Raw genomic sequence first — 27,838 nt, forward strand, 5'->3', positions numbered from 1 at the left:
TCGTTTTCCCTCTATCATCATATAGAACTTCATCTTCTCCTCTTACCTTCATGAGATATGCTCACGAGCTCGTGCTCTCACACACTCATAAACTTGCATGTGTAATAATTGGATAATATACTCAATCCCATGCGCAAAAGCATCGATAATACACGAGACGAGGCAAATTTTTAGTTAATTTTCTTAACTGCTAAATTTTATTCATTTGGCTTCCTTAATCTTTTGTTTGGGTCGAGAAATAGCAGGCGAAACATTTAAAATGATAATAATAATAATAATAATAATAATGATAAGGCATCATCTCTCACTGGAACCGAATCCGGAGTGATCCTTTGAGTCGCTTAGGATATTTGTAGACATGAAAAGTTGTAATCTGTAATATCAATCCACTGCGGTGGGAAGCTTGAAACGTTGGAGGCCAATCTTGGAGCCCAACTGCCTTATATCTTTCTGCACCTGTGCACGAAAATCAGTGTAAGAGAAAGGTATGTACCTTGAGCTTCGAATTGTGCCTTCATCCGCCGGGAACACGAAGTAGCAAATTGAGATCCTCTCCCTTTGCTTGTTCCCCACTACTCTGTGTTTCACGCTCCTGTACTCGTCGTCGCTCATCGCCTACGTTCATTTAATTTTAAATCATAGTTAATTAACATGTTCAATTAGTTTACAAACAACTAAATTGATTCATTTGAGTAGTTCACTTCAATGTAATATAGTAGTATTAATATTTTATATGATCAAAATTTTCAATATTATTTTAACCGATAAAACCAACCTTTTAAATTTGATTTTTGACTAAAATTAATAACCTCAAAAATCGACTGCGATTTTGATTTTAAGGGTGAGTGACAGAAAACGACAATTTCTTAAAATTTTGAGACGACCAATAAAACACAAATATAAAATATATATATATATATATATATGTAAGAAAATTTTTAGATGCTACTATTATTTTTTTAGGATAATTTTTATAAATATACTGCAATCAAGGATCTTCAATTATCACGAACTTCACATCAATAACCTTTATGTGGGAAAATAAAATTTATATACCAGAATCGGCCATATCAAACCTATCGAGAAGAATACTCGAAAAATCCGAAGAATCGTTTCTCCTACTTTTCCTCTTTCTCTTTCCTTCCTTTACCAGATCTATGGGATTTCTTGATGATTAGAGAAGTAGAGACAGAAAGAGGACAATTCATTTCTTCCTATCTTTTCTTTGCTTTACCATGTAGTTAACCCCTTAGAGCTTATGAGCTTAACTTTTCCCTTCTCTTCTTTAACTCTCTTTTCCTACCCTTAGAGCTTAGCTTGATGTATAGCATGCCCTTATAACTACTCCCCATAATAGTAGCTAATATATATATGTATATGTTTGTATACGAATTTCTTCAAACTTCCACCATTAATTTCTCATATTAAATAAGCCAACCCTTTAGTTAACTCATACAACCATTAATTCATATCCTTATCATATGGGACACATACCCTACATGTGGGACTCATCATTCATGTGGGACATATCCTTTAAGATATAAATCCTACATTCTCCCATTTGGCTCATATGAATGATATTAATATGGATTAGCAAATAACCATAATGTGCACAAAACATTAACTTATTTAAACTTTTCAATGAGATTACCATAATATCATAATTAAGCAACTCATTAATACGAGTCATGACGGTAAATATCATTAGAGCGACATCTTCCCTTCCATGTACCACAATACTAATAAACTACTTAACAATAATCCATAATAGAAAGTTACCCTAATGTCCCTGTAATGTCTTTGTCAAAGACTATTTCTGTTTAACAGTAAACCATCTCCATAATCACGTGATTGATGGTAAACGAAAATAATTTTCGGAAACACTTTTATTGATATCATTATATATGTTAAAGAACAAAACATAAAGATCTACTATCGTACATCAAGGATTACAACAAAGACTCATGTGATCAGCATGTTCTTTAAATGCCTTTGGTGTCAATCCTTTCGTTGAAGGATCAGCTATCATGAGCTCAGTCCTTATATGTTCTATAAGTACTGTTTGTTTCCGAACTTCCTCCTTAACAGCCAAATACTTGAGCTCCATATGCTTAACGCCATTAGAGTATTTGTCGTTTTTTGAGAAAAAAGACTGCTGTGGAATTATCATAATAAATTCTCAGTGGCCTAACTATACTGTCGACAATCCCAAGTCCTGAGATAAAGTTCCACAACCATAGAGCCTAAATCGTGGCCTCAAAGCATGCCACAAATTCAACTTTCATAGTAGATGTTGTTATGATAGTTTGTTTGGCTCTTTTCCATGATATTGCTCCTCCAGCTAACAAAAACAAATAGTCATACGTTGACTTACAACTATCAACGCATCCAGCAAAATCTGAGTCAGAGTAGCCAACCACCTCCAACTGATCTGTTCTCCTATATGTGAGCATACAATGTCTGGTTCCTTTTAAGTACCTCAAGACTTTCTTTGCAGTTTTCCAATGCTCCATTCCAGGATTACTTTGGTACCTCTCGAGCATCCCAACTGCAAAACTAATATCTGGTCTCGTACAAATCTGCACATGCATCAAACTCCCAACAACAGATGCAAAAGGAATATTTTCCATACTTTTATTTTCAAATTCATTCTGTGGACAATCTTTTACGCTGAACTTGTCCCCTTTACAAATAGGAGTAGGAGTTGGTTTACAATCAGGCATATGAAATCTTTCTAGAACTTTATTAATATATCCTTTATGAGACAGCCCTAACAGTCTAAGTGATCTATCGCGGAATATTTCAATTCCAATCACATAAGTTGTCTCATCCATATCTTTCATTTCAAAGTTCATAGAAAGAAATCTCTTGGTATCATTTAATAAGCCAAAATCATTACTGGCAAGTAAAATATCATCAACATATAGAATTAGAAAGATAAACTTGCTCCCATTGACCTTTAGATATATACACCGATCAACAATGTTTTCTTTAAAACCAAATGTAAGAACCCAAACCATGAAATGAGAGTTTAATATGTAAAAGAGGGGTAAAAATGGAATTCTGCAGACTTCGTCGACGATGCCATAATTCATCGACGAAGGTAGAAGGCTTCTCGTCGACGAAATTCAGAGGTTCGTCGACGAGGAAAAGCCGAGAGGCGAAAGTTGGAAATATCAGGATTCGTCGACAAAATTTTCGTTTCGTCAACGAAATCACTAAAGACTTCATCAACGAGAAACACCAATTCGTCGACGAAATCCCTTGGGTCAAAGGTCTATATAAGGATATTTGTAGTTTCTTCTTGGCTAAGTTATGGTTTTCTCCTCTCTCTCTCTCTCTCTCTCTCTCTCTCTCTAGGATTTGAAGCTCTCTCTCTCTCTCTCTCCTCGATTGCTTCGCCATTTGTTGCCGGAATCGTAAATCCAAAGTTACTGCGAGGATCAGTGAAGGATTCTCCACGTTTCTAGCGGATTAGAATCCCGTTTCGAGCGATCTCGGGTTTTGAGCTAAAATCGAGGTAAGACTCGATTTTCGTTTTTGATTCAGTATATGTGTAGTAGTACGGATTGTAAGTATGTAATGTACTGTGGTTTGTAGGTTTCGGAGTCTCGGTTCGTAGTTTTGGGGACCGTAGAGTTCGTAGCTGGAATTCTAGTTAAGGTAAGGGGATTCAGTTTATATCAGTTTATTTTCGAAATCAAGGTTGGTAAGCTTGTAGGCTACGATCGTATGTATGTTTTGGCCACTTGTTTGGGGAAATCTATCGGGTAAAAATGCAAGATTTTCAAGGTACATTTTTCGAAAAAATTGGGGATTTCGGGTATCATCTCTACTTTGTTTGGAAAATCGTTCGTTTTGTTTAAACTGTATTATTGAGATGATTGTTATCCATATTTGTATAAACTGTATACTTGAATTTGTAAACGATATGATTTGCTATAAACCAAATAAGTGTGGTATGTATGAATGTATGTATTTGTTCCAGGTATTTGTAAACAACTATGTGGCGGCTTATTACCGTATGCTGAAATGTATAGGAACGTGAGTTCCAAAATGATTCCAGGGATTTGTAAAACAGCCATGTATCGGTTAACTAACGTGGGCGAGAGTGACCAGCTCTATATCCGGAGTGTGAAATATCACAAGTATGTTCCGGCTAGTCACCGAAGGGTGTGTTTTACACCGTATGTAGCAATGTAATCATTGTGGGCCTGAGTTGTCGCAGCGTAGTTGCGTATGTAGTAATGTAATCGCCGTGATACGAGGTGACCTTGTGTAGTTGCGTATGTAGCAATGTAATCACTGTGGACCTCAGTTGTCGCAGCGTAGTTGCATATGTAGCAATGTAATCGCTGTGAGATGAGGTGACCTTGTGTAGTTGCGTATAGAGCAATGTAATCACTATTGGGCCTTGGTCGTCACAGCATAGTTACGTGTGTAGTAATGTAATCGCTGTGAGACGAGGTAACCTTGTGTAGTTACGAACTAGTGTGACGACACTGATCGTATGTTTTTGGTATCTTATGTACTGAAATGGTTTTTGTGAAAATACTGGAACTGTATGTAATTGTTTCGAACTGTATCGTATTTTATAGTGTTATGGAGTATGTAAAATAACACTGGTATGCCACACACTGATATAACCTGCTTTCTTCCTTACTGAGAGGTGTCTCACCCCAAATGTACATACAATATTTTTTTTTTCATGTCCTTCAGGTAGCCATAAGTAGCATCCTAGCGTCTGGAAGCAAGGATGTTGTAGCTACTTCTAGTACCTATTTAGGTACGAGTTTAGGTATCCAGGCTGTCGGGATGGTTTTTGTAGACACCTGGGGTATGTTTTATATTATGGGAATGTATGTCCTAATTTGTATAAACTCTGGTATGATGTTGTTTATGTATAAAAGACTGTATTTTGCTACGTATTTTGGATGAGTATGAATGGTTGTGTGTGTGCATATGGGCATCCGTTCACCCCACGGGATTGGACCCCCCCTCTTGGTTTGTATCATATATGTTTTGAATTGATACAGAGACAAGTTAGGTTACTAAATTCACCCCTAGGTCCCACTTCGGGGTTCGGGGCGTGACAACTTGGTATCAGAACTAACCAAGTTATTGGGTCTTGTAGACTTGGTTAGGAGTATTGATGTGTACATACCAGAGTATAGGATGTAGGAAATGGGTAGTGTTGGTCGAGGGTTGTTCTGTTGTTAGATCAAGATGTGTCAACGGTATTCCGTGTTTTTCCTGGAATTAAGATTCCAGTAAAGGCAAGGCAGACCATTGATGGATTCGTGTCGATGTGACGGGACAAGCTTAGACCTGTGAGGGTAATAGTTGACATGATTAGGTTTGTGATTGTGTTAATTGTGTATGATATAGGAATTCTAACCAATTCCTATTCTGTTTTCAGAATGGAGCCTAAGGATAATAACTTGGAAAGTGGCTTCGAGGAGACGGCAAGCGATGAGTCTCCTTCTGTGTCTCGTGGTTTGGCGAGATAGGTGATCCGAGAGATTGGGTGGAGTATTAGGAGAAACGAGAGCTCTCCTACTGATGCGGGGTGTACCATCGAGAGGTTCACACGCATGCACCCTCTGACATTCACAGGAGGACCGAATCCGATAGTGGCAGAGGACTGGGTCGAGAAGACCGAGAGAATTTTGGAAGTCCTCCACTGCACTGAGAAGCAGAAGGTTTTGTATGCTACCTTCTAGCTAACTGGGGAGGCAGGGCGATGGTGGACGACAGTGAGTCTACTAGAAAGGCAGAGAGTTGGTCCATATGGTATGACGTGGGCCCACTTCAAGGAGGTATTTTTCGAGAGATACTTTACGGTCTCCACTCGGGATGCGAAGGCTGATGAGTTTTCGGGCCTGATACAGGGGATGTTGACAGTGCAAAGGTATGCTGCTAGGTTTATCGAGTTGTCTCAATTTGCACCATACTTGGTTCCGAATGAGCACAAGAAGGCTCGGAGGTTCGAGAGGGGTCTGAGGTAAGACATCCGCCGTTTAGTGGGGATGCTGTAGATCCGTGAGTTCTCTGTTCTAGTGGATAAAGCCACCATAGTTGAGACCGATCTTCGGGGAGATGAGGTAGTGCAGATTCAAGGGAAGAGGCCAGTATCTTCTGCTCCTCAGAGTGGTCCTTAGCAGGGACAGTGGAAGAAGAAAAAGAATTACAGCTCTGGTTACCGGCAGAATACCGAGCGGCCGGGTTCTTAAGGGAATCCATCCTCCGTACCGTGCACTAAGTGTCGTAAATGGCACGACGGCGAATGTCAGCCTTTCTGGGGTTTCTGCTACAATTGTGGCAAGTCGGGCCATATGGCGAAGAGCTGTTAGGAACAGAGGAGGATTATGCCTGCATAGAGTCAAAACTGTGGGAGTAATCTGATGTCTCGGGGGATCCACCAGACAACCACAGCTCCGGTAAGAGTATATTCACCTACTCCAACAGATGCAAAACATGCTGGGAACGTGGTGACAGGTACCATGTCATTGCTTTCGAATAGAGCTATTGTTTTATTTGATTCGGGAGCAACCCATTTGTTCATATCTGCTAGTTTCGTGAAGTTGTGTGAGGCAGAAACCTGTGTGATGAATGAGATGTTGTCCGTAACTACGCCAACTAGGAGTGTAATGATTTGTAATAAGATGATAGGAAACTGCCTAGTTGTGATTCAGAAGAGACTGCTACCGGAAAATCTTGTAGTATACGACATGTCGGGTTTCGATGTCATACTGGAAATGGATTAGTTGTTCTCTAGCTATGCGGTAATTGAGTCGTAAAAAGGTAGTAGTGTTTAGACCTCCTGGGAAGCAGGAGTATGAGTTTGTGGGATCGTATGTGCGTCCGGCGCCACAGATCTTATCGACATTATAGGCAAGGAGGTTACTCTTGGATGGTTGTCAGAGGTACCTAGCTTGCGTAAAGGAACCACCGCGGGATGAGTTGAGACTTGAGGGTATTTGGGTGGTCAACGAGTTTCTGGATGTGTTTCCAGATGACTTATCAGGCTTACCTCTGGATCGTAAGGTGGAGTTTACGATAGAGTTGTTGCCTAGCAAAGCACCGATTTCTAAAGCTCCTACCGAATGGCTCCAGCAGAACTTTCGAGAGTTGAAGGAGCAGTTGCAGGAACTACTGGACCAAGATTTTATTCGACTGAGTGTTTCGCCCTGGGGAGCTCCAGTATTGTTTGTAAAGAAGAAGGATGGGTCGATGCATATGTGCATTGACTACCGTGAGATCAACAAAGTGACGGTAAAGAACCGTTACCCTTTGCCTTGTATAGATGACCTTTTTTACCAGCTGTAGGGAACACAGGTATTTTCGAAGATCGACCTACGGTCAGGATATCATCAAGTGAGGGTTAGGTCTGAGGATGTAGCGAAGACTGCTTTTCGAACCAGATACGGCTACTATGAGTTCTTAGTTATGCCGTTCGGGTTGACCAATGCGCCGGCAGTATTTATGGATCTGATGAATAGGGTGTTTCATGAGTACCTGGACCAGTTCATAGTGGTGTTCATGGATGACATTTTGGTATACTTGAGGAGTCCGGAAGAACATGAAAACCATTTGAGGTTGGTGCTACGAATTCTACGAGAGAAGAAGTTGTATGCTAAGCTGAAGAAGTGTGAGTTCTGGTTGAATCAGGTCGCGTTCTTAGGCCATGTGGTGTCTGAGGGCGGTATCTTTATTAATCCTAGCAAGATCGAAGTTGTGGTCGACTGGGTTAGACCGAAGAGTACACAAGAGGTTCAAAGTTTTCTAGGACTGGCGGGTTACTATCGTCGGTTCGTGGAGGGTTTCTCTAAATTATCTGAACCTCTGACACGATTGACTAAAAAGGGGGCGAAGTTTGACTGGACTAGTGAGTGTGAGCAGTGCTTTCTTGAATTGAAACACCAGCTGGTTATTGCTCTAGTGTTGATCATTCCTTCGAAGAATGAGGGTTTTGTAATCTATAGTGACGCGTCCCTGAAAGGTTTGGGATGTGTGCTTATGCAACAGGGTAAGGTGGTAGCTTATGCTTCTCGGCAACTTAAGGAGTATGAGAAGAATTACCCTACGCATGACCTAGAGTTAGCAGCTGTTGTTCATGCCTTGAAGATCTGGCGACACTACTTGTACGGTGTTCAGTGTGAGATTTTCACTGAACACAAAAGCCTCAAGTACTTTTTCATGCAGAAGGAGCTGAATATGAGGCAGAAGTGGTGGCTAGAGTTGATTAAGGACTACGATTGCATGATTAGCTATCATTCGGGGAAAGCTAACGTGGTAGCTGATGCGTTGAGTTGGAAGTCAGAACATGCAGCAGTATTTGCAGTTGTAACTCAACATCATGTCAGGCGGGACCTGGAAAGCCTTGGCGTGGAAATGGTGTTCGGTGATCATCATGCTTTCATTGCTAATTTGGTGATTCAACCGACTTTGTTTAAGCGTGTTAAAGCCACGCAGGCAAATGATGCAGAGTTAGCTGAGATTGTGGAGAAAGTGCAGCAGGGTTCAACTGCGGATTTTAACATTTCTGACAGAGGTGTGTTGAGGTTTGGGATCAGGCTGTGTGTTCCAAATGACGATGAGATCAGAAGGACAATTTTGGAGGAAGCGCATCGTTCTTTATATACGGTACATCCGGGTAGTACGAAAATGTATCGGAATTTGCGCGAGTCCTTCTGGTGGAGTGGTATGAAGAGAGATATTGCCCGATTTGTGGAGCAGTGTCTAACGTGTCAGCAGTTAAAAGCTAAACATCAGAGGCCAACAGGGCCGTTGCAGCCTTTGCCTATTCCGGTATGGAAATGGGAGCATATTTCCATGGACTTTGTTACCGGATTACCGACAACGCTTCACAGGCAGAATGCTATTTGGGTAATTGTGGACAGGTTGACGAAATCTGCTCACTTTGTACCGACGAAGGTTAGTTACCCTTTGAGTAGGCTAGAGGACCTATATGTGCATGAGATAGTGAGAATGCACAAAGTGCCGGTGTCCATTATTTCTGATCGGGATCTGAGGTTTACTTCTCGATTTTGGAAGAGCTTGCAGGAAGCACTGGGGACGAAGCTTACTTTCAGTACGACGTTCCACCCCTAGACTGATGGACAGTCGGAGAGGACGATACAGATCTTGGAAGATATATTACGAGCTTGTGTATTGGACTTCGGTGGTAGTTGGATTTAGTTTCTGCCACTAGTGGAGTTTGCCTATAACAACAGCTTCCAGGCTAGTATAGGGATGACACCGATCGAGGCTTTGTATGGTCGAAGGTGTCAATCTCCTTTGTATTGTGATGAGGTCGGTGAACGTCAGGTTTTAGGACTTGAACTTGTACAGCAGGCGTCTGAGAAAGTAGGTTTGATCCAGGAGAGGAATAGATTGGCTCAGAGTCAGCAGAAGAGTTACGCAGATGTTCGCCACCGTGAGTTGGAGTTCGAGGTGGGCGGTAAGGTATTTCTGCGTATCGCTCCGATGAAAGGGGTGATGAGATTTAGGAGGAAAGGCAAGTTGAGCTCGAGGTATATCGGACCATTCGAGGTACTTGAGCGAGTGGGTTGGGTAGCTTACAGAGTTGTATTACTTCTAGCACTTTCGAGGGTCCATGATGTGTTTCTCGTGTCCATATTGAGGAAGTACGTGTTGGATCCTTCACATGTTATTAGTTATGATGAGTTGGAAATTAGGGATACTTTAGCGTATGAGGAGATACCTGTTTAGGTTCTAGATCATAAAGTTCAGAAGCTTCACACCAAAGAAATACCATTGGTGAAGGTATTGTGGCGAAACCACGAGAACGAGGAAGCTTCTTGGGAACTAAAAACAGAAATACGTCGGAAGTATCCACAGTTGTTTTGAGTAATATTTGGATAACATGATAGTATGAGTATGTATGTATGTGTGTAATACTCTGTTATCGTATTGTATTTGGTAGTTAGTCTCTGGGAGAATCTTGTTGTGTTATAAACTTCCGAGGCCACGTATGTATGTAACCACGGTATTCCTCCGCCATAAGTGAGGGAATGTATGTATGTATGTATCGTAACGGGGCTGCGTATAAATGGTCGCCGTATTTTCTAGAGTATGTATGTATGTATTGTAATGGGACTGCATAAAAATAGCCGCCGTATTCTCTAGAGTATGTATGTATGAATCGTGACAGTTTGGTTTCGCTTCAGAGTGAGTATGTATGTAGTAGTATGAATGTGTTTGTAATAAGAGATTGCAAAATTTCGAGGACAAAATTTTTGTAAAGAGGGGAGATTGTAAGAACCCAAACCGTGAGATGAGGGTTTATTATGTAAAAGAGGAGTAAAAATGGAATTCTGCAGACTTCGTCGACGATGCCATAATTCGTCGATGAGGAAAAGCCGAGAGGCGGAAGTTGGAAATATCAGGATTCGTCGACGAAATTTCCGTTTCGTCGACCAAATCACTGAGGACTTCGTCGACGAGAAACATCAATTCGTCAATGAAATCCCCCGGGTCAAAGGTCTATATAAGGATATTTGTAGTTTCTTCTTGGCTAAGTTATGGTTTTCCTCTCTCTCTCTCTCTCTAAGATTTGAAGCTCTCTCTCTCTCTCTCCTCAATTACTTCGCTATTTGTCGCCGGAATCGTAAATCCAAAGTTACTGCGAGGATCAGTGAAGGATTCTCCACGTTTCTAGCGGATCAGAATCCCATTTCGAGCGATCTCGGGTTTTGAGCTAAAATCGATGTAAGGTTCAGTTTTTGTTTATGATTCAGTATATGTGTAGTAGTACGGATTGTAAGTATGTAATGTACTGTGGTTTGTAGGTTTTGGAGTCTCGGTTCGTAGTTTTGGGGACCGTAGAGTTCGTAACTGGAATTCTGGTTAAGGTAAAGGGATTCAGTTTATATCAGTTTATTTTTAAAATCAAGGTCGGTAAGCTTGTAGGCTACAATCGTATGTAAGTTTTGGCCACTTGTTTGGGGAAATCTATCGGGTAAAAATGCGGGATTTTCAGGGTACAATTTTTGAAAAAATTAGGGATTTCGGGTATCATCTCTACTTTGTTTGGAAAATCGTTCGTTTTGTTTAAACTGTATTATTAAGATGACTGTTATCCATATTTTCATAGACTGTATACTTGAATTTGTAAACGATATGATTTGTCGTAAACCAAATAAGTGTGGTATGTATGAATGTATGTATTTGTTCCAGGTATTTGTAAAACAGCTATGTGGTGGCTTATTACCGTACGCTGACATATATAGGAACGTGAGTTCCAAAATGATTCCAAGGATTTGTAAAACAACCATGTATCCAGTTAACTACCGTGGGCGAGAGTGGCCGACTCTATATCCGGGGTGTGAAATATCACCAGTATGTTCCGGCTAGTCACCAAAGGGTGTGTTCTACACCGTATGTAGCAATGTAATCACTGTGGGCTTGAGTTGCCGCAGCGTAGTTGCATATGTAGCAATGTAATCGCTATGAGACGAGGTGACCTTGTGTAGTTGCGTATGTAGCAATGTAATCATTGTGGGCCTCGGTTGTCGCAGCATAGTTGCGTATGTAGTAATGTAATCGCTGTGAGACGAGGTGACCTTGTGTAGTTGCGTATGGAGCAATGTAATCACTATTGGGCCTTGGTCGTCGCAGCGTAGTTGCGTGTGTAGTAATGTAATCGCTGTGAGACGAGGTGACCTTGTGTAGTTGCGAACTAGTGTGACGATACTGACCGTATGTTTTTGGTATCTTATGTACTGGAATGGTTTTTGTGAAAATACTGGAACTGTATAGAACTGTATGAAACTGTATGTAATTGTTTCGAACTGTATCGTATTTTATAGTGTTATAGAGTACGTAAAATAACACTAGTATGTCACACACTGATATAACCTGCTTTCTTTCTTACTGAGAGGTGTCTCACCCCGAATGTACATACAATATTTTTTTTCAGGTCCTTCAGGTAGTCGTAAGTAGCATACTAGTGTCTGGAAGCAAGGGTGTTTTTAGCTCTGCTAGTAACTATTAAGTACGAGTTTAGGTATCCAGGCTGTCAGGATGGTTTTTTTGTAGACACCTGGTATGTTTTTATATATGGGAATGTATGTCTAATTTGTATAAACTTTGGTATGATGCTTTTTTGTATAAAAGACCAATGCCGCTGCGTATTTGTGGATAGTTGAAAGGTTGTGTGTGTAATGTGGGCATCCGTTCACCCACGTGGTTGGACCCCCCCCCCTCTTGGTTTGTATATGTATTTTGAATTGATACAGAGATGGGTTTAGTTACTACATTCACTCCTGGGTCCCACTTCGGGGTCTAGCGTTACCCAAAGTCATGATGGGTAGCATGAAATTAAAATACCATGGCCCCGAAGCTTGTTTTAGTCCCATATATTGATTTCTTAATTGCAAACCATGTGCTCCTTTCCTTTCAATCATTAAACCTTCAGGATAGCCTTTAAATACTCTTCACTAAATTCTCATTTAAAGACATGTTTCACATACCATTTGGTGACCTAAATCAAAAGAGCCACCAAAGCCATTATGATTCTAAGAGAGTTCTTTTAAGACACAGAGAAAACACATCTCTTTATAATCACTGTAACAACCAAAAAAAAATAATTAAAAAAATATATTATTCAGAAAATTAATTACATTCGGACATTTGAGATTTTGTATATATACTCTATATAAGGTATTAAGTAAAAGCCTAAAGGGAACAGGAAAGCAACTAACGAAAGTAGAAGAAGAATACGGAAGGGCTGTGAATAAAGAAAAAAAAAAAAAAGGACACTTAGTTCGTAATTTTCTGAACAAGCAAGAAGCGGATATACGGAAAAAAAAAAAAAAAAAGAAAGAAGCTTTCACGCGCAGCAGGGAAGAACAAGAAAAAAAAAAACTCTCTCATCTCACGCTCTTCCCCCCTCCTCCTCTCACTCGATTTTGCGGCGAATTCTCGATCAATTGAAATTCGAAAATACCACTAGACTCCATCTCTGCCACCGACCATATCACCAAAGTAGATTTGGTCATAGGAGCACGTAGACATATCGCCTAGGTCAGACAAATTTTTACTCCACCTCATTTTTCCTAAATGTTAAGTCAAAATTGACGATCGGACACCAACCATGAGAATCTAGGAGATTCTCTATAAGTCTAGCGGAACATGATTTCTCGTGGGGTCGTTGTAAAAATAACCCCAAATTATTATAAATGGGTTTATTTTTAGAAATTAATTGAGATTTAATGATTGTAAATTAGGAAAAGTTAAAGAATATTTTATTGGGCTGATTTGATTGAATCAAGGTTCGGGTGGAGCGCCGCGAGTAAATTTTTGAAGCCTTGGCAGGCATGAATTCAGGGATCGAGTAAGGGGGAATATAAGATATCAGGATTTTATTAGGGGGGGGAGATGAACCAATTATTTAAAAAGCGTATAAAATTTTATTATTGTATCTATTGATTTTTTAGATCGTCTGTGAGTGCTAGAAAATGATGATTTTGTTTAAAATTTATAGTGGGGATAATTACATTGATATTAAATTCGTGTGACAGAGAACAATTTTTCCTGAGAGGAGGGCAGGGGTGAAGTGGGGAAAAAGAAAGTGGAGAAGATGTGTGGTATATAGAAAAGTGGAAACTGGGTGGGGTGGGTAGGGGGAGGTGGGGGGGGGGGGGGGACTGTGAAAAGAAGGGAAAAGGGGAGGGGCTTGGGAGATGGTCGGGGAGAGATGTAGATGGGGGGGGGAGTAATGTATAGGAGTGTGAAAGGTTGGGGGATGTAACGGGGGGGTATACGGGCACAGGGAGGAGGTGGAGAGGTAAGGGGGGGTGGAAGTGAGAGGTGAAGTGTGGGATGGGGTAAGGAAGGGGAGAGGCTGTAGAGAAGGAAGGCGCGAAGTGGGAAGGTAGGGTGAAATGGGTGAGGAGGGGGGAGTAATTGGGGTAGGGGTGGGGGGGGGGCGGGGGGGGAAACCGGGGTTGAGGAGCCAGAGAGGGAGAACAAGAGGTGGGGAAAGAGGGGGGAGATTTAGGGGCAATGTTGATGAAAAGAGGTGGGATGGAGATGAGGGAAGTGTGGGAGGGGTTGTGGCAAGGGAGCGAGGGAGGTAGAAGGGGTGATTTGAAAGGGGGGGATGGTAGAGAGATAAAAGGGGGAGGGGTTGGATCGATGAGCGGAGAGCGGGGGGGCTCAGAGGGGGGGTCTAGGGAGAGGAGGTATGACTCCTCCCTTCGCCTCTGCCCTTCCTGTGCTATTTGCGTTTGCCTTGGGCTGTCTCCCTGCTTCTGCCCTGCTGCCTGCCTTGTTCTGATTTGCCTCCTGTGTGGCCCTGTATATGCTTTCCTTGGGCTCCCTGTGTGGGCCCTGTCTTGCTCCTGTTCGCTTCCTATTGGCCCATGCATTGCTGCTCTCTGTGTGCCTCATTGGTGTGCTTCTTCGTCTGCCTCTCCCTCTCCCCTTGGTACTCCGCCTCTTGTTCTCTGCCTCGCTCTCCCTCCTTGCTCTGGCCTTGGGGCCGTTCGCGCGTTTTCCCACGGCATAGTGGTCCTTTATATGGGGTAGGGCATTGGTAGGTCGAGGACGGGGTTTGCTAGTGATGTACGACAATGGGTCATGGAATTGGATTACTAGTGAAAGTGGTGCCTGTGTGGGCACTGTTGCGAACTGGACTGGTCGCCACCGTGAGTTGGATTCGAGGTGGGCGGTAAGGTAAGGAGTTCTGCGTATCAGCCCCCCACTCCGATTACATTGAAAGGGGGTGAGGGGGGTGTGAGGTGATGAGATTAGGAGGAAAGCAAGTTGAGCTCGAGGCATAGAGACCATTCGAGCGTAATTGAGGAGTGTGGGTGGGTGCTTACAGAGTTGTATTATTCATAGCACTTTCGAGCGGTCCATGATGTGTTGGCGTGTCCATATTGAGGAAGTACGTGTTGGATACTTCACAGTTATAGTTATGAGAGTTGGAAATTAGGGATACTTTCGCGTATGAGGCTGCGATACCTGTTTAGGTTCTAGATCATAAAGTTCGAGCTTCACACCAAAGAAATACCATGGTGAAGGTATTGTGGCGAACCACGAGAACGAGGAAGCTTCTGGGAACTAAAAACAGAAATACGTCGGAAGTATCCACAGTTGTTTGAGTAATATTTGGATAACATGATAGTATGAGTATGTATGTATGTGTGTCATACTCTGTTATCGTATTGTATTTGGTAGTTAGTCTCTGGGAGAATCTTGTTGTGTTATAAACTTCCGAGGCCACGTATGTATGTAACCACGGTTATTCCTCCGCCATAAGTGAGGGAATGTATGTATGTATGTATCGTAACGGGGCGTCGGCGTATAAATGGTCGCCGTATTTTCTAGAGTATGTATGTATGTATTGTAATGGGACTGCATAAAAAATAGCCGCCGTATTCTCTAGAGTTATGTATGTATGAATCGTGACAGTTTGGTTTCGCTTCAGAGTGAGTATGTATGTAGTAGTATGAATGTGTTTGTAATAAGAGATTGCAAATTTCGAGGACAAAATTTTTGTAAAGAGGGGAGATTGTAAGAACCCCAACCGTGAGATGAGGGTTTATTATGTAAAAGAGGTAAGTAAAAATGGAATTCTGCAGACTTCGTCGACGATGCCATAATTCGTCGATGAGGAAAAGCCGAGAGGCGGAAGTTGGAAATATCAGGATTCGTCGACGAAATTTCCGTTTCGTCGACCAAATCACTGAGGACTTCGTCGACGAGAAACATCAATTCGTCAATGCAATCCCCCGGGTCAAAGGTCTATATAAGGATATTTGTAGTTTCTTTCTTGGCTAAGTTATGGTTTTCCTCTCTCTCTCTCTCTCTAAGATTGAAGCTCTCTCTCTCTCTCTCCTCAATACTTCGCTATTTTGTCGCCGGAATCGTAAATCCAAAGTTACTGCGAGGATCAGTGAAGGATTCTCCACGTTTCTAGCGGATCAGAATTCCCATTTCGAGCGATCTAGGGTTTTGAGCTAAAATCGATGTAAGGTTCAGGTTTTTGTTTATGATTCAGTATATGTGTTCGTAGTACGGATTGTAAGTATGTAATGTACTGTGGTTTGTAGGTTTTGGAGTCTCGGTTCGTAGTTTTGGGGACCGTTAGAGTTCGTAACTGAATTCTGGTTAAGGTAAAGGGATTCAGTTTATCTCAGTTATTTTTAAAATCAAGGCGGGTAAGCTTGTAGGCTACAATCGTATGTAAGTTTTGGCCACTGTTTGGGGAAATCTATCGGGGTAAAAATGCGGGATTTTTCAGGGTACAATTTTTGAAAAAATTAGGGATTTCGGGTATCATCTCTACTTTGTTTGGAAAATCGTTCGTTTTGTTTAAACTGTATTATTAAGATGACTGTTATCCATATTTTTCATAGACTGCTATACTTGAATTGGTAAACGATATGATTTTGTCGTAAACCAAATAAGTGTGGTATGTATGAATGTATGTATTTGTTCCAGTGGTATTTGTAAACAGCTATGTGGTGGCTTATTACCGTACGCTGACATATATAGGAACGTGAGTTCCAAAATGATTCCAAGGATTTGTAAAACAACCATGATCCAGTTAACTACGTGGGCGAGAGTGGCCGACTCTATATCCGGGGTTGGTGAAATATCACCCGTATGTTCCGGCTAGTCACCAAAGGGTGTGTTCTAACCGTATGTAGCAATGTAATCACTGTGGGCTTGAGTGCCGCAGCGTAGTTGCATATGTAGCAATGTAATCGCCCTATGAGACGAGGTGACCTTGTGTAGTTGCGCATTGTAGCAATGTAATCATTGTGGGCCTCGGTTGTCGCAGCATAGTTGCGTATGTAGTCATGTAATCGCTGTGAGACGAGGTGGTGACCTTGTGTAGTTGCGTATGGAGCAATGTAATCACTATTGGGCCTTGGTCGTCGCAAGCGTAGTTGCGTGTTGTTAGTAATGTAATCGCTGTGAGACGAGGGTGACCTTGTGTAGTTGCGAACTAGTGTGACGATACTGACCGTATGTTTTTGGTATCTTATGTACTGGAATGGTTTTTGTGAAAATACTGGAACTGTATAGAACTGTATGAAACTGTATGTAATTGTTTCGAACTGTATCGTATTTTATAGTGTTATAGAGTACGTAAAATAACACTAGTATGTCACACACTGATATAACCTGCTTTCTTTCTTACTGAGAGGTGTCTCACCCCGAATGTACATACAATATTTTTTTTCAGGTCCTTCAGGTAGTCGTAAGTAGCATACTAGTGTCTGGAAGCAAGGGTGTTGTAGCTACTGCTAGTACCTATTTAGGTACGAGTTTAGGTATCCAGGCTGTCAGGATGGTTTTTGTAGACACCTGGGGTATGTTTTATATTATGGGAATGTATGTCTTAATTTGTATAAACTTTGGTATGATGCTGTTTATGTATAAAAGACCATATTCCGCTGCGTATTTTGGATGAGTATGAATGGTTGTGTGTGTATGTGGGCATCCGTTCACCCCACGGGGTTGGACCCCCCCCCCTCTTGGTTTGTATTATGTATGTTTTGAATTGATACAGAGATGGGTTTAGTTACTAAATTCACTCCTGGGTCCCACTTCGGGGTTCTAGGCGTGACACCAAAGGTCATGATGGTATCATGAAAATTAAAATACCATTGCCCCGAAGCTTGTTTTAGTCCATATATTGATTTCTTTAATTTGCAAACCATGTGCTCCTTTCCTTTAATCATTAAACCTTCAGGAATATCCTTAAATACCTCTTCATCTAAATTCTCATTTAGAAAGACAATTTTCACATCCATTTGGTGCAACTCTAAATCAAAATGAGCCACCAAAGCCATTATGATTCTAAGAGAGTTCTTTTTAGACACAGGAGAAAACATCTCTTTATAATCAACTGTAACAACCAAAAAAAAAATAATTAAAAAAATATATTATTAAGAAAATTAATTAAATTAGGACATTTGAGGATTTTGGGTATATATATATATATATAAGGTATTAAGTAAAGAGATAAAGGGAAAAAAAGAAAGAAATAAAGAAAGATAGAAGAAGATAAGGAAGGGCTGTGAATAAAAGAAAAAAAAAAAAAAGGAAACTTAGTTCTTAAGTTTCTGAACAAAGCAAGAAGAGGATATAAGGAAAAAAAAAAAGAAAAAAAGAAAGAAGCTTCACGCGCAGAAAGGGAAGAAAAAGAAAAAAAAAAAACTCTCTCAGCTCACGCTCTCCCCTCCTCCTCTCTCTACGATTTTGCGGCGAATTCTCGATCAATTGAAAATTCGAAAATACCACTAGACTCCATTCTCTGCCACCGACATATCTACCAAAGTAGATTTGTCATAGGAGCAACGTAGACATATCTCCTAGAGTCAGACAAATTTTTACTCCTACCTCAATTTTTCCTAAATTTTAAGTCAAATTGACGATCGGACACCACCATGAGAATCTAGGAATGATTCTCTATAAGTCTAGCGGAACAGATTTCTCGTGGGGTCGTTGTAAAAATAACCCCAAAATTATGATAAATGGGTTATTTAGAAATTAATTGATATTTAATTATTGTAAATTAGGAAAAGTTAAAATAATATTTTATTGGGGCTGATTTGATTGAATCAAGGTTCGGGTGAGCGCCGCGAGTATAATTTTGAGAGCCTTGCAGGCATGATTCAGGGAATCGAGTAAGGGGGAATATAATTATATCAGTATTTTATTAAGATGAACCAATTATTTAAAAGCGTATAAAATTTATTATTTATCTATATGATTTTTAGAATCGTCTGAGTGCTAGAAAATGATGATTTTGTTTAAAATTTATATTTGGGATAATTACATATGATATTAAATTCGTGTGACATGAGAACAATTTTTCCTAATAAATTGAATATGAATTACTGTGATATTTGAGTTTGCATGTGGGGATGTATGAAATGATTATGACATGATGAATGAATTGTTATGTTTGACTCCTGTGTGGAAATGTATTGATTTATTGGGATACTGTGTGGGAAATGTATTGATCTGTTAGATTCCTATGTGGAAATGCATTGATGCTTCTGTGTGAACTAATTGGTGTGATTATTCGTATGCATCTCAATATAACATTGGTATAAGCATATTGTTATATTGCCTAGATATAAATCATGATATGACGTTGGCAGGTCGAGGAGCTCGTCATATTGTCATTTATATGGGGTAGGACATTGGTAGGTCGAGGAGCTTGTTCTATTGATGTACGACAAGTGGGTCATGGGAATTGGATACTAGTGAATAGTGGTGCCTGTGTGGGCCACGTGTTGCGAAAGCTGGAATGGTGCCTGTGTGGGCCACATTATATATTGTGTGGATAATGGCGCCTATGTGGGCCATGTTATGTACCCTGTATGGGTAGTGGTGCCTGTGTGGGCCACATGTAGATAAAAAGTATGTAGGTGCCTGTGTGGGCCACTTACTGATATGTACGTCATCGCTCTGTGTGGGCCACGTACTGATGACATTGGAAGACGAAGTATGAGATGCATGATTCCTGTGTGGATGTATTGTGCGCATATGAATTTAATTATAGCTTAATAATAATGATATAACATATTGTGAATGCATGCGTGTGCATGCGGTGAGGTAAACATACAGCTGAGGGCTTGCTGAGAAAGGCGAGTGCTCTGCTAGGTAGTTTCATGGTATCAGTGCAAAGGGATGCTACTTGTATGGGCGGGTAAACATCCTGATTCTCGGAAACCTTCGCTTTTAAAATAATAAAGATATGTGTACTGGTGGCGAGGTAATACTTCACCTGTGAGCTTATCGAGTAAGGTGAGTGCTCTGATAGGTATCTTTTAGGTACCAGAGCAGAGAGAAGTTAATTGTATGGACGGGTAATCTTCCCTATCCTCGGGGACTTTCGCCTGCTTAAAAATTATGTACTTGTGCATATTGGATGTGTGTATGATATTAGATGTCGGGAATGTTATTAATGGTACATTTTCTCAGTTGTTATTGATATTATATAAGAAACAGTTTATTTTGATATGTAAATATTAAAACTCATTTGTCACACACTGTTATAATTTATTCCACCCTTACTGAGAAGTGTCTCACCCTAGTGGATTAACAACTTTTCAGGTTCTTCTGGAGATCAGGTTTGAAGGCCTGGGCTGGGACTGTTTTTGGTGGTTTCTTTTTGGGGTATTGTGAGATACTGGTATATATATACAAATATATTTGTACTGGGTTATATTTTAAATACTGGTTGTGGATACGGATATCTGGATGTTGTAGTGTTCGTTTTTGGGTTGTTATATAGAACTCTAATATTTATTCGAGGTTATTTATTTATGTTTCGCTGCGTGCATGTTAATTATGGTATCAGATACAGGTGATTGGAACACGTGGCACCCGGGCTCCACGTGACGGGTTCGAGGCGCCCCAAACACCTTCCCTCTAAGTTTTCCCCTTTGTTACAAGTCTAACTTTATATCGTTCAATGTTGTCATTACAGTCGTGTTTGGTCTTAAAGACCCATTTATACCAAATTGTTTTAAATCCATTAGGCAAATCAATGATGTCCCAAATTTTATTTTGTTCCATAGATTTCAACTCATCATTTATGGCATTGATCTACTTTTCAGAATCATCACTTTTAATGGCTTGTGAAAACGTAACCGGATCCTTACTAGTTACTAAATCATAATCAGTCTCTTATAGATATACAAAATAATCATAAAAAATAACTGGTTTCCTTACTCTTTAAGATCTTCTTAATGCTATTTCTTGTGATTGTTCTGCAATTAGCTCAATGGTGACATTTTCATTACGAAGTGAGACATCATTAGATTGTTGTTAAGTGTTATCATGCCTTTCAACAACTAAAGGAACAACAATATCTGTTAAAGGTCTAGATATCAGTATAGGAACCTGAATTTCTTTAATGACCACATTTCGTGATATATCACTCCCACTGATTTCACCATTTTTAAGGAACTTTGTATTGTCAGATTCAACTATTCTCATACTATGATTAGGACAGTAAAACCTATACCCTTTAGACTTTTCTGGATATTTAATAAAATACCCACTCACAATCCTTGAATCAAATTTCCTTTCATTGGGATTATAGAATCTAATCTCTACTAGATAATCCCAAACATGAAAGTGTCTTAAACTCGGTTTCCTTCCCGTTCACAGTTCAAAAGGAGTTTTCCAAGCTGTCTTTTTAGGAACTCGATTTAGCACATACACTGCTATTTTAAGGGCTTCCATCCATAATGAAATGGGCACTGAGAAATTACTCAACATACTCCTAACCATTTCTATAAAAGTATGATTCTGTCTTTCAGCCACACAATTTTGCTGAGGTGTACCAGACATTGTTAAAAGAAATTGTTCTTAATCATAATGAAGTAGCAAATTGAGATCCTCTCCCTTTGCTTGTTCCCCACTACTTCGTGTTTCACACTCTTGTACTCGTCATCCCTCATTGCCTACGTTGATTTAATTTTAAACCGTAGTTAATTAACATGTTCAATTAGTTTACAAACAACTAAATTGATTAGTTGAATAGATTCATTTGAGTAGTTCACTTCAATGTAATATAGTAGTAGTATTAATATTTTACATACAACAATAGATCAAAAATTTCAATATTATTTTAACCAATAAAACTAACGTTTTAAATTTAATTTTTGACTAAAATTAATAACCTTAAAAATCGGCTGCGATTTTGATTTTAAGGGTGAGCAACACAAAACGACAATTTCTTGAAAATTTGAGAAGACCAATAAAACACAAATGTAAAATATATATATATATAATAAATAAATATTTTTTTATTATAAAAATCATTATTATCAAACAAAAATTGCAAACGGGTCAAATCAGTCAACCCCCTTCTACAAATTTTTATTAATTTTGGAGTCTTAATTAGTTTTAATGCGTTTAATCAAAATATTTAATTAATGCAAATATATAATAATTAACTTTTAATACTTCACTAACCTGCATCATGTCACCTATATTGACAACCAGTGTGTCGGGTACGGGCTTGACGTGGAGCCATTCGTTGTCCTTCAGGAATTGAAGCCCACCAACGACGTCGTCTTGGTTCAGTATTGACAAAACGGAGCTGTCGGTATGCTCTTCCAACCCGAGCGCCCGAGTACCGCTGGAGCGGGCCGGGTAGCGGTAGACCCGTATTATGCCCGTGGATTCAGCCATATAATGGGAATCCAATTGTTTCGGATCCAACTTGAGGTTTTTGGCCAATGCCTCAAAAATGGTCCTTGCAAGCCTAGCTTGATGCCTTCCATACTCTTCTAGCATATCCCTTATGAATTAAGCACACAAAGTTAAACACAATTAAATTAAATAAATAAGAAAATGGATAGCTCCCGATTTTTCGACAGTAAAATATCGAGACAAATTAATTAGTAAAGTCCAAAATAATTATTACCATGACGATAATTACTGATGTGAGAACAAAGGTCTCTCTCGATATGGGAAAATAAAAAATATAAATGTAAAAAATATATTTTTATTATATTTTCTCTCTATATCAAATATTAGTAAGAATAAATTTTAAAAAAATATTAATTATTATTTATGCTAAAATTAATTAATTAATTAATTATTAGCGAGATATATATTCATTTTCCGAACATAAAAGTGTGAATTTTTTCTTTTTCTAATATATATATTTTTTTAAAAAAATTCAAACGGATCATAAAATTATTTTAAATCAATGAGAAGATATGCACATCACCAAATGAAAGCATGAGTTATGAAAGTGATGTTGATAATGGCAAAAAGGACTCATTATTGAGATTGAAAAGATTGAGATCTTTACTTTTCAATAAGATTTTTGTCATTGATGCATGGTTGGCAAGTATGGTGGTGCTAGCTTTGAGTTTTTTTGTTTCTTACTTTCAATTTTTATTTTTTGGCAAAACTTCAAGGCTTGTATGGATCTTAAAAATATATTAAAAAAATAAAAACTTGAATTAGTTTATTTTTGATATATTTGATTTTACATGTCATAAAACTTTAATTCTTATTATTACTTTTTTTTCCAAAAAATGCTGATACAACTTTGCCTAAGATTTTCACAAAAGATTTATGAAAAAATTTTGAAATCTTAGGAGAGGTCAATATCTTTTTATCAAATCTCACAAGAGATCAATATCTTTTTAGCAAATCTCATAAGAAGTACCTTTGATGTGGAGAGAAAATATATTAAGAAAAAAAAAATCTTCATTTCTTTTCTTTACTTTCCTTAGACAAAAATAATAATTATAATAATAATACTTTTTTATCGAATAGGTCAACTCAAAACCAAACCGTTAACAAAAAATTTGTAAATTGCAAATTGAAAAATAAAGAAAATCAAGTTTTCGATTCGATATTACGATTTGATCAAGATTTTTTATTTTGCACTTCGAGTTTAAATTTTAGAATTTTTAAAAGTAAACTTGTTCATATTATCTACTTAAAAAAAATCAATGATAATATACATATAAAATTAATTAAATAGAATTTTTGTTATGACCGAATGTGAATTGAATAAAGTTTCTATAAATCATAATAAATACAGGCAAACTCAAACTCAACTTGAACCCGAAAAAAAAATAAATAAATAAATGCATTGTTGGGAAACTTCAATAATAAATTGTTTAAATTGCATTTAATTGTTTAAATATTTTTTTTTTCTTTATTTTCCTTTTTAAAAACAAACCTCGGGCTATGTTTTTAATTTTTCCTTATCATAGATGAGAAGGAAAATAATATAACAAATAAATAAACAAAAATTTGATTTTATATACCACTAATATTTGATTTTCTTAGTTTTAAATATCTCATGATAAAATTTTATTTTTAATATCATTTGACATAGAAAACAATACAAACAAATTTTTTTTTTCTTTTTTGAAATAAAATTCTTAATCAGAACTTTATAAATTAAAATTTTATTTGGAAATGAGCAAACAGCTGTTGAGGTTTCAGTTTTTTTTTTTATGAATAAAAACTAACAAAAATACGAAGAATAAAATAATTTTGTTAATATTTTTTAAAAATTGTGATCAATCTTTCGAAGATGACTCATGAGTTCACTTAACTATTTAAAACTTAATTATCTGTCAAAATTCAAATTTTACCGTAAAAGAGTAGACCCATTATCCTGATTAATTAATTGATTATTATTCAAAAAATTAAAATTAAAATTTTGAAAAAAAAAAACACAAACACGCACATAAATTAAAATTTTCTTTGGAAATTAGCAAACAGCTGCTGAGGTTTCAGTTTTTTTTTATAAAAAGAAAATAACAAAAATACAAAGAGTAAAATATTTTGTTAATATTTTAAAAAAAATTATGATTGAAGATGACTCATGAATTTACTTAACTAACTAAAACTTCATTATCCATCAAAATTCAAATTTTACCGTAAAAGAGTAGACACATTATCCCGATTAATTAATTAATTATTATTCTAAAAATTAATATATTTTTTAAAAAATTAAAATTAAAAATTTGGAAAAAAAAAAAACGAATAAATGAGTATCGACCCAAAATGGTTAAAGTACCTGAACGAATCAATCAGGGGATCTCCAGCTCGGAACTGGGACAGCTGACCCAAAGGAACATTGAACCCTTCGACCCGGTCCGCGTCATGGTTGCCCCTCGACAGCGCTGACCCGGATGGGGCGAGGGCGGCAGTGCCCCAAAAGTACGACAGCGGGTTCGTGGCGGCGAACAGGGCCCGTTTCGTCTCAAAGGGCAGCCCGAACACCTCCTTCGCCCGCTCCCGGATTTCGCTCAAAAGGGTCGAACCCATTCCGTGGTTCACCAACCGGAACACTCCCCACTCCCTGCAGGCTTCCCCCAGCTTCCCCGGGTCCAGCCTCTCTGCGTCGATGACCGGCACAGTGTCCGGACCCTCCACCTCTTCACCGTGCTCGTCGGACTCAACGCTCTCGTGGGTCGGGCGAAGCGCAGGGGGGTAAGACTCGAAACCCGACCCGGACATCATCTTCTTCATCTCTCCCCCTTCTTCTCCGGCCTTCTCAGTGACTGCTGCCATGGTCTGTTGGTAACCTCTGCAGTGGGCAGCGAGACTAACACACACACACACACACACACACACACACATATATATATATATATATTATTATGTTATATAAAATTTATATGATTACACTGACAAATAATAAATTAATGGTGATGTTGTGTAGTTGGACATTAATATGGTAATAAATGATAATGTTTTTAAAATATTAATATGTAATTTTTGGTGGTTGAGAGAGTCTTTATTGGCGTTGCAAATATTTATTATTATTTTTATTTTAAAATTAGTTTTTATTATGTATGGAATGCATATTCAAATTTTGAGTTCTTCAAAGACGATCGAGTTTTTAAATTATTAAATACGAGTAGGCTCTCGTGACCCAATGCACGGGATTCTAGATGAATTATTGGAATTAATAATTTGGGAAATTTTTAATATATATAATATGGTAATATTTAATTAATGCATTACTAATTTTGGCATTAGAAATAATTAAATATTAGAAATTAAGGAAGTACTTATTTCTTATGTGTTTATAATTATTTCATTCAACATGTTATAAGAATAAGAAAGAAATAGACACCCTATAATGAAATTTGGGAATAGTTATTTATTATATATTCTTTATCATGCACTCATAAAATGTTTCATATTGTTATCTACTTTATAGTAACAATGTAATTTCTTATATTACTAATTATAACTAATCTATTAAAAATAATTTATTCTTTAAAACAAGCATTTCACAAATCAAAAGAAACAAAAAGTTTGAAATTTATGCTCCCAAATGCAACATTAAACGCTTGGTATCACTTATAAATATTAAAATAAATACTAACTCTATGTTTGAAAGAACCCATAGTTTTGAATTTGTATTGAATTTTTAAAAGATGTGATTCGAATTGATATACCCTAAATATATTAAGGTCAAAAGAGTCAATCTGCCATAAATGAGCATTAAGGCACAATAACAATAATGGTCATTGTCACTCAAAGACAGTTGCTCAGCCAGAGCAATTGGCGTCAATCCATAAAGACCAGAGCGATTCACACCCGCACCATAATTTACCAATAAATGACATTACACCCTCAGGTCAACTCCCGTCACTATAAATAGGGACTCGGAGAAGAGGCTAAAGTATCTTAATCTTAACCCATCTTTACTGTTGCTTGCTACCTCTCTAGAGCAATCACTTACTTAGGCATTAGAGTGATCTCTCGGAGTACACCTCGGGTCTTCCAAGCTTTACTTTTTTTTTTGTCCTTTTCAAAGGATCGAGATCAGAAGGTCCACCGGAAGTTCTTTTACTTTTTATCCCACAATAGTTGATGTCGTGTGTGGGAACACTTTTGAGAGGTGTACATCCTACTTACAACCCTCGATTCTCGAGTCATGACAACAACCACTAATTCCAGGTTTGATCTTGTTGCGGGCGATTTATCGCCTCAATCCGTTCACTCTACGCCCGGAGATCGTCCGGGGGTGACCATGGAAGAATTCCTCGTCTTCCAAAAGAGAATGGAAGATACGGTAGCATCCTAGAAGAAAAATGGAGAACATGTTCAACCTATTCTTACAACAAAAGGGTCAAAGAGAACTCATCCCCCACCACCAGTGGGCTGACCCCAATTCACCTAAGTAGAAAACTCGAAAGAAAGTGATGAAAAATCTATCCCCACAAAGAAGGTGGAGGATGCGAACAACGTGGGAGTCAATGAGTAATGATTGAATGAGCTAGAGAAGAGAATAAAAAAGATAGATCAGATAGAAAAAATGATGACAGAGGGTCGAACCAACCCCTCTTATGGAGAAACCTCCTTAAAGTTATCAGATCCACCCTTCACCAAAGAAGTGATGGAAGTTTCGCTGCCTAGCAAGTTCAAAATGCCAACTTTTGAAATGTATGAAGACTCAACTGACCCAGTGGATCGCCTAGATACCTTCAAGGTATTGATGCAATTGTAGGGTGCCCCGATGCCATCATGTGCCGTGCATTTGCTGCTACCCTTAAAGGTAATGCCAGGGCGTGGTATCAAACCCTAAAGCCTGGGTTGATCAGCTCCTTCTCTGAGATGGAGTAGCAGTTTACGAGTCATTTCATTAACAATCGAAGGATCACCAAAACCTCAGCTCATCTAATGAGTTTGGTTCAAGGAGAACGGGAGACGCTGAAAAAATTTATACATTGCTTCGTTACAACAACCTTGGAGATCCGTAACTTGGATCATGGGGTAGAGCTAGCGGCCCTAACCACAACCCTCTACCCTGGAGACTTCCTATACTTGCTGGAAAAGAGGCCCCCAGCAGACATGGGAGAACTTATGGAAAAGGCGCAAAAGCATATCAACTTGGAAGAAGTAATGGATACAATGAGAGATCGGGCCAAGTTGAAAAGAAAGGGTGCGAGAGACGTCAACGAAACTTCTAGAGCACGAAAGAGATAGGAGAGCAGCAAGCTACAAAGTAGCTCTAGGGGGTCAGGACACGCAAGTAAGTTTCAATCTTATACCCCCCCCTGAATGCACCTCGAGCCAATGTATTAATTCATATAAGAGAAAAAGGATATGTTTCATGGCTTGAACCTATGCGTACGCCCTCGCATAAGCGAAATATGTCGAAACTCTGTCAGTTTCACAAGGATCACGGGTATGACACAGAGAAGTGCATTCACCTCAAAAATGAAATCGAGACCCAGATAAAAAGAGGTCACCTATCTGTAACGACCTGCTAGATTTTTTTTTTTTTTTATAATATTTATGTAAACTAAAATTTACACTACTCTGCTATTTT

The 27,838-nt window shown here is 38.7% G+C and overlaps 1 protein-coding gene across 1 annotated transcript; it reads right to left on the reverse strand.

Annotated features, from left to right (window-relative positions):
* Positions 1-167: 167 nt before the first annotated feature.
* On the reverse strand, positions 168-25,129 carry LOC131149075 (gibberellin 2-beta-dioxygenase 6). The gene is made up of 3 exons (XM_058099143.1): positions 24,566-25,129; positions 21,985-22,312; positions 168-615 (listed from the first exon to the last, which is right to left on the reverse strand). The coding sequence occupies exons 1-3, from the start codon at positions 25,060-25,062 to the stop codon at positions 382-384; spliced, it is 1,059 nt and encodes a 352-aa protein (XP_057955126.1). The 5' UTR covers positions 25,063-25,129; the 3' UTR covers positions 168-381.
* Positions 25,130-27,838: the final 2,709 nt, after the last annotated feature.

Source organism: Malania oleifera, chromosome 2 (genome assembly GCF_029873635.1).
Source record: "Malania oleifera isolate guangnan ecotype guangnan chromosome 2, ASM2987363v1, whole genome shotgun sequence".
In the NCBI taxonomy this organism is placed as follows: domain Eukaryota; kingdom Viridiplantae; phylum Streptophyta; class Magnoliopsida; order Santalales; family Ximeniaceae; genus Malania; species Malania oleifera.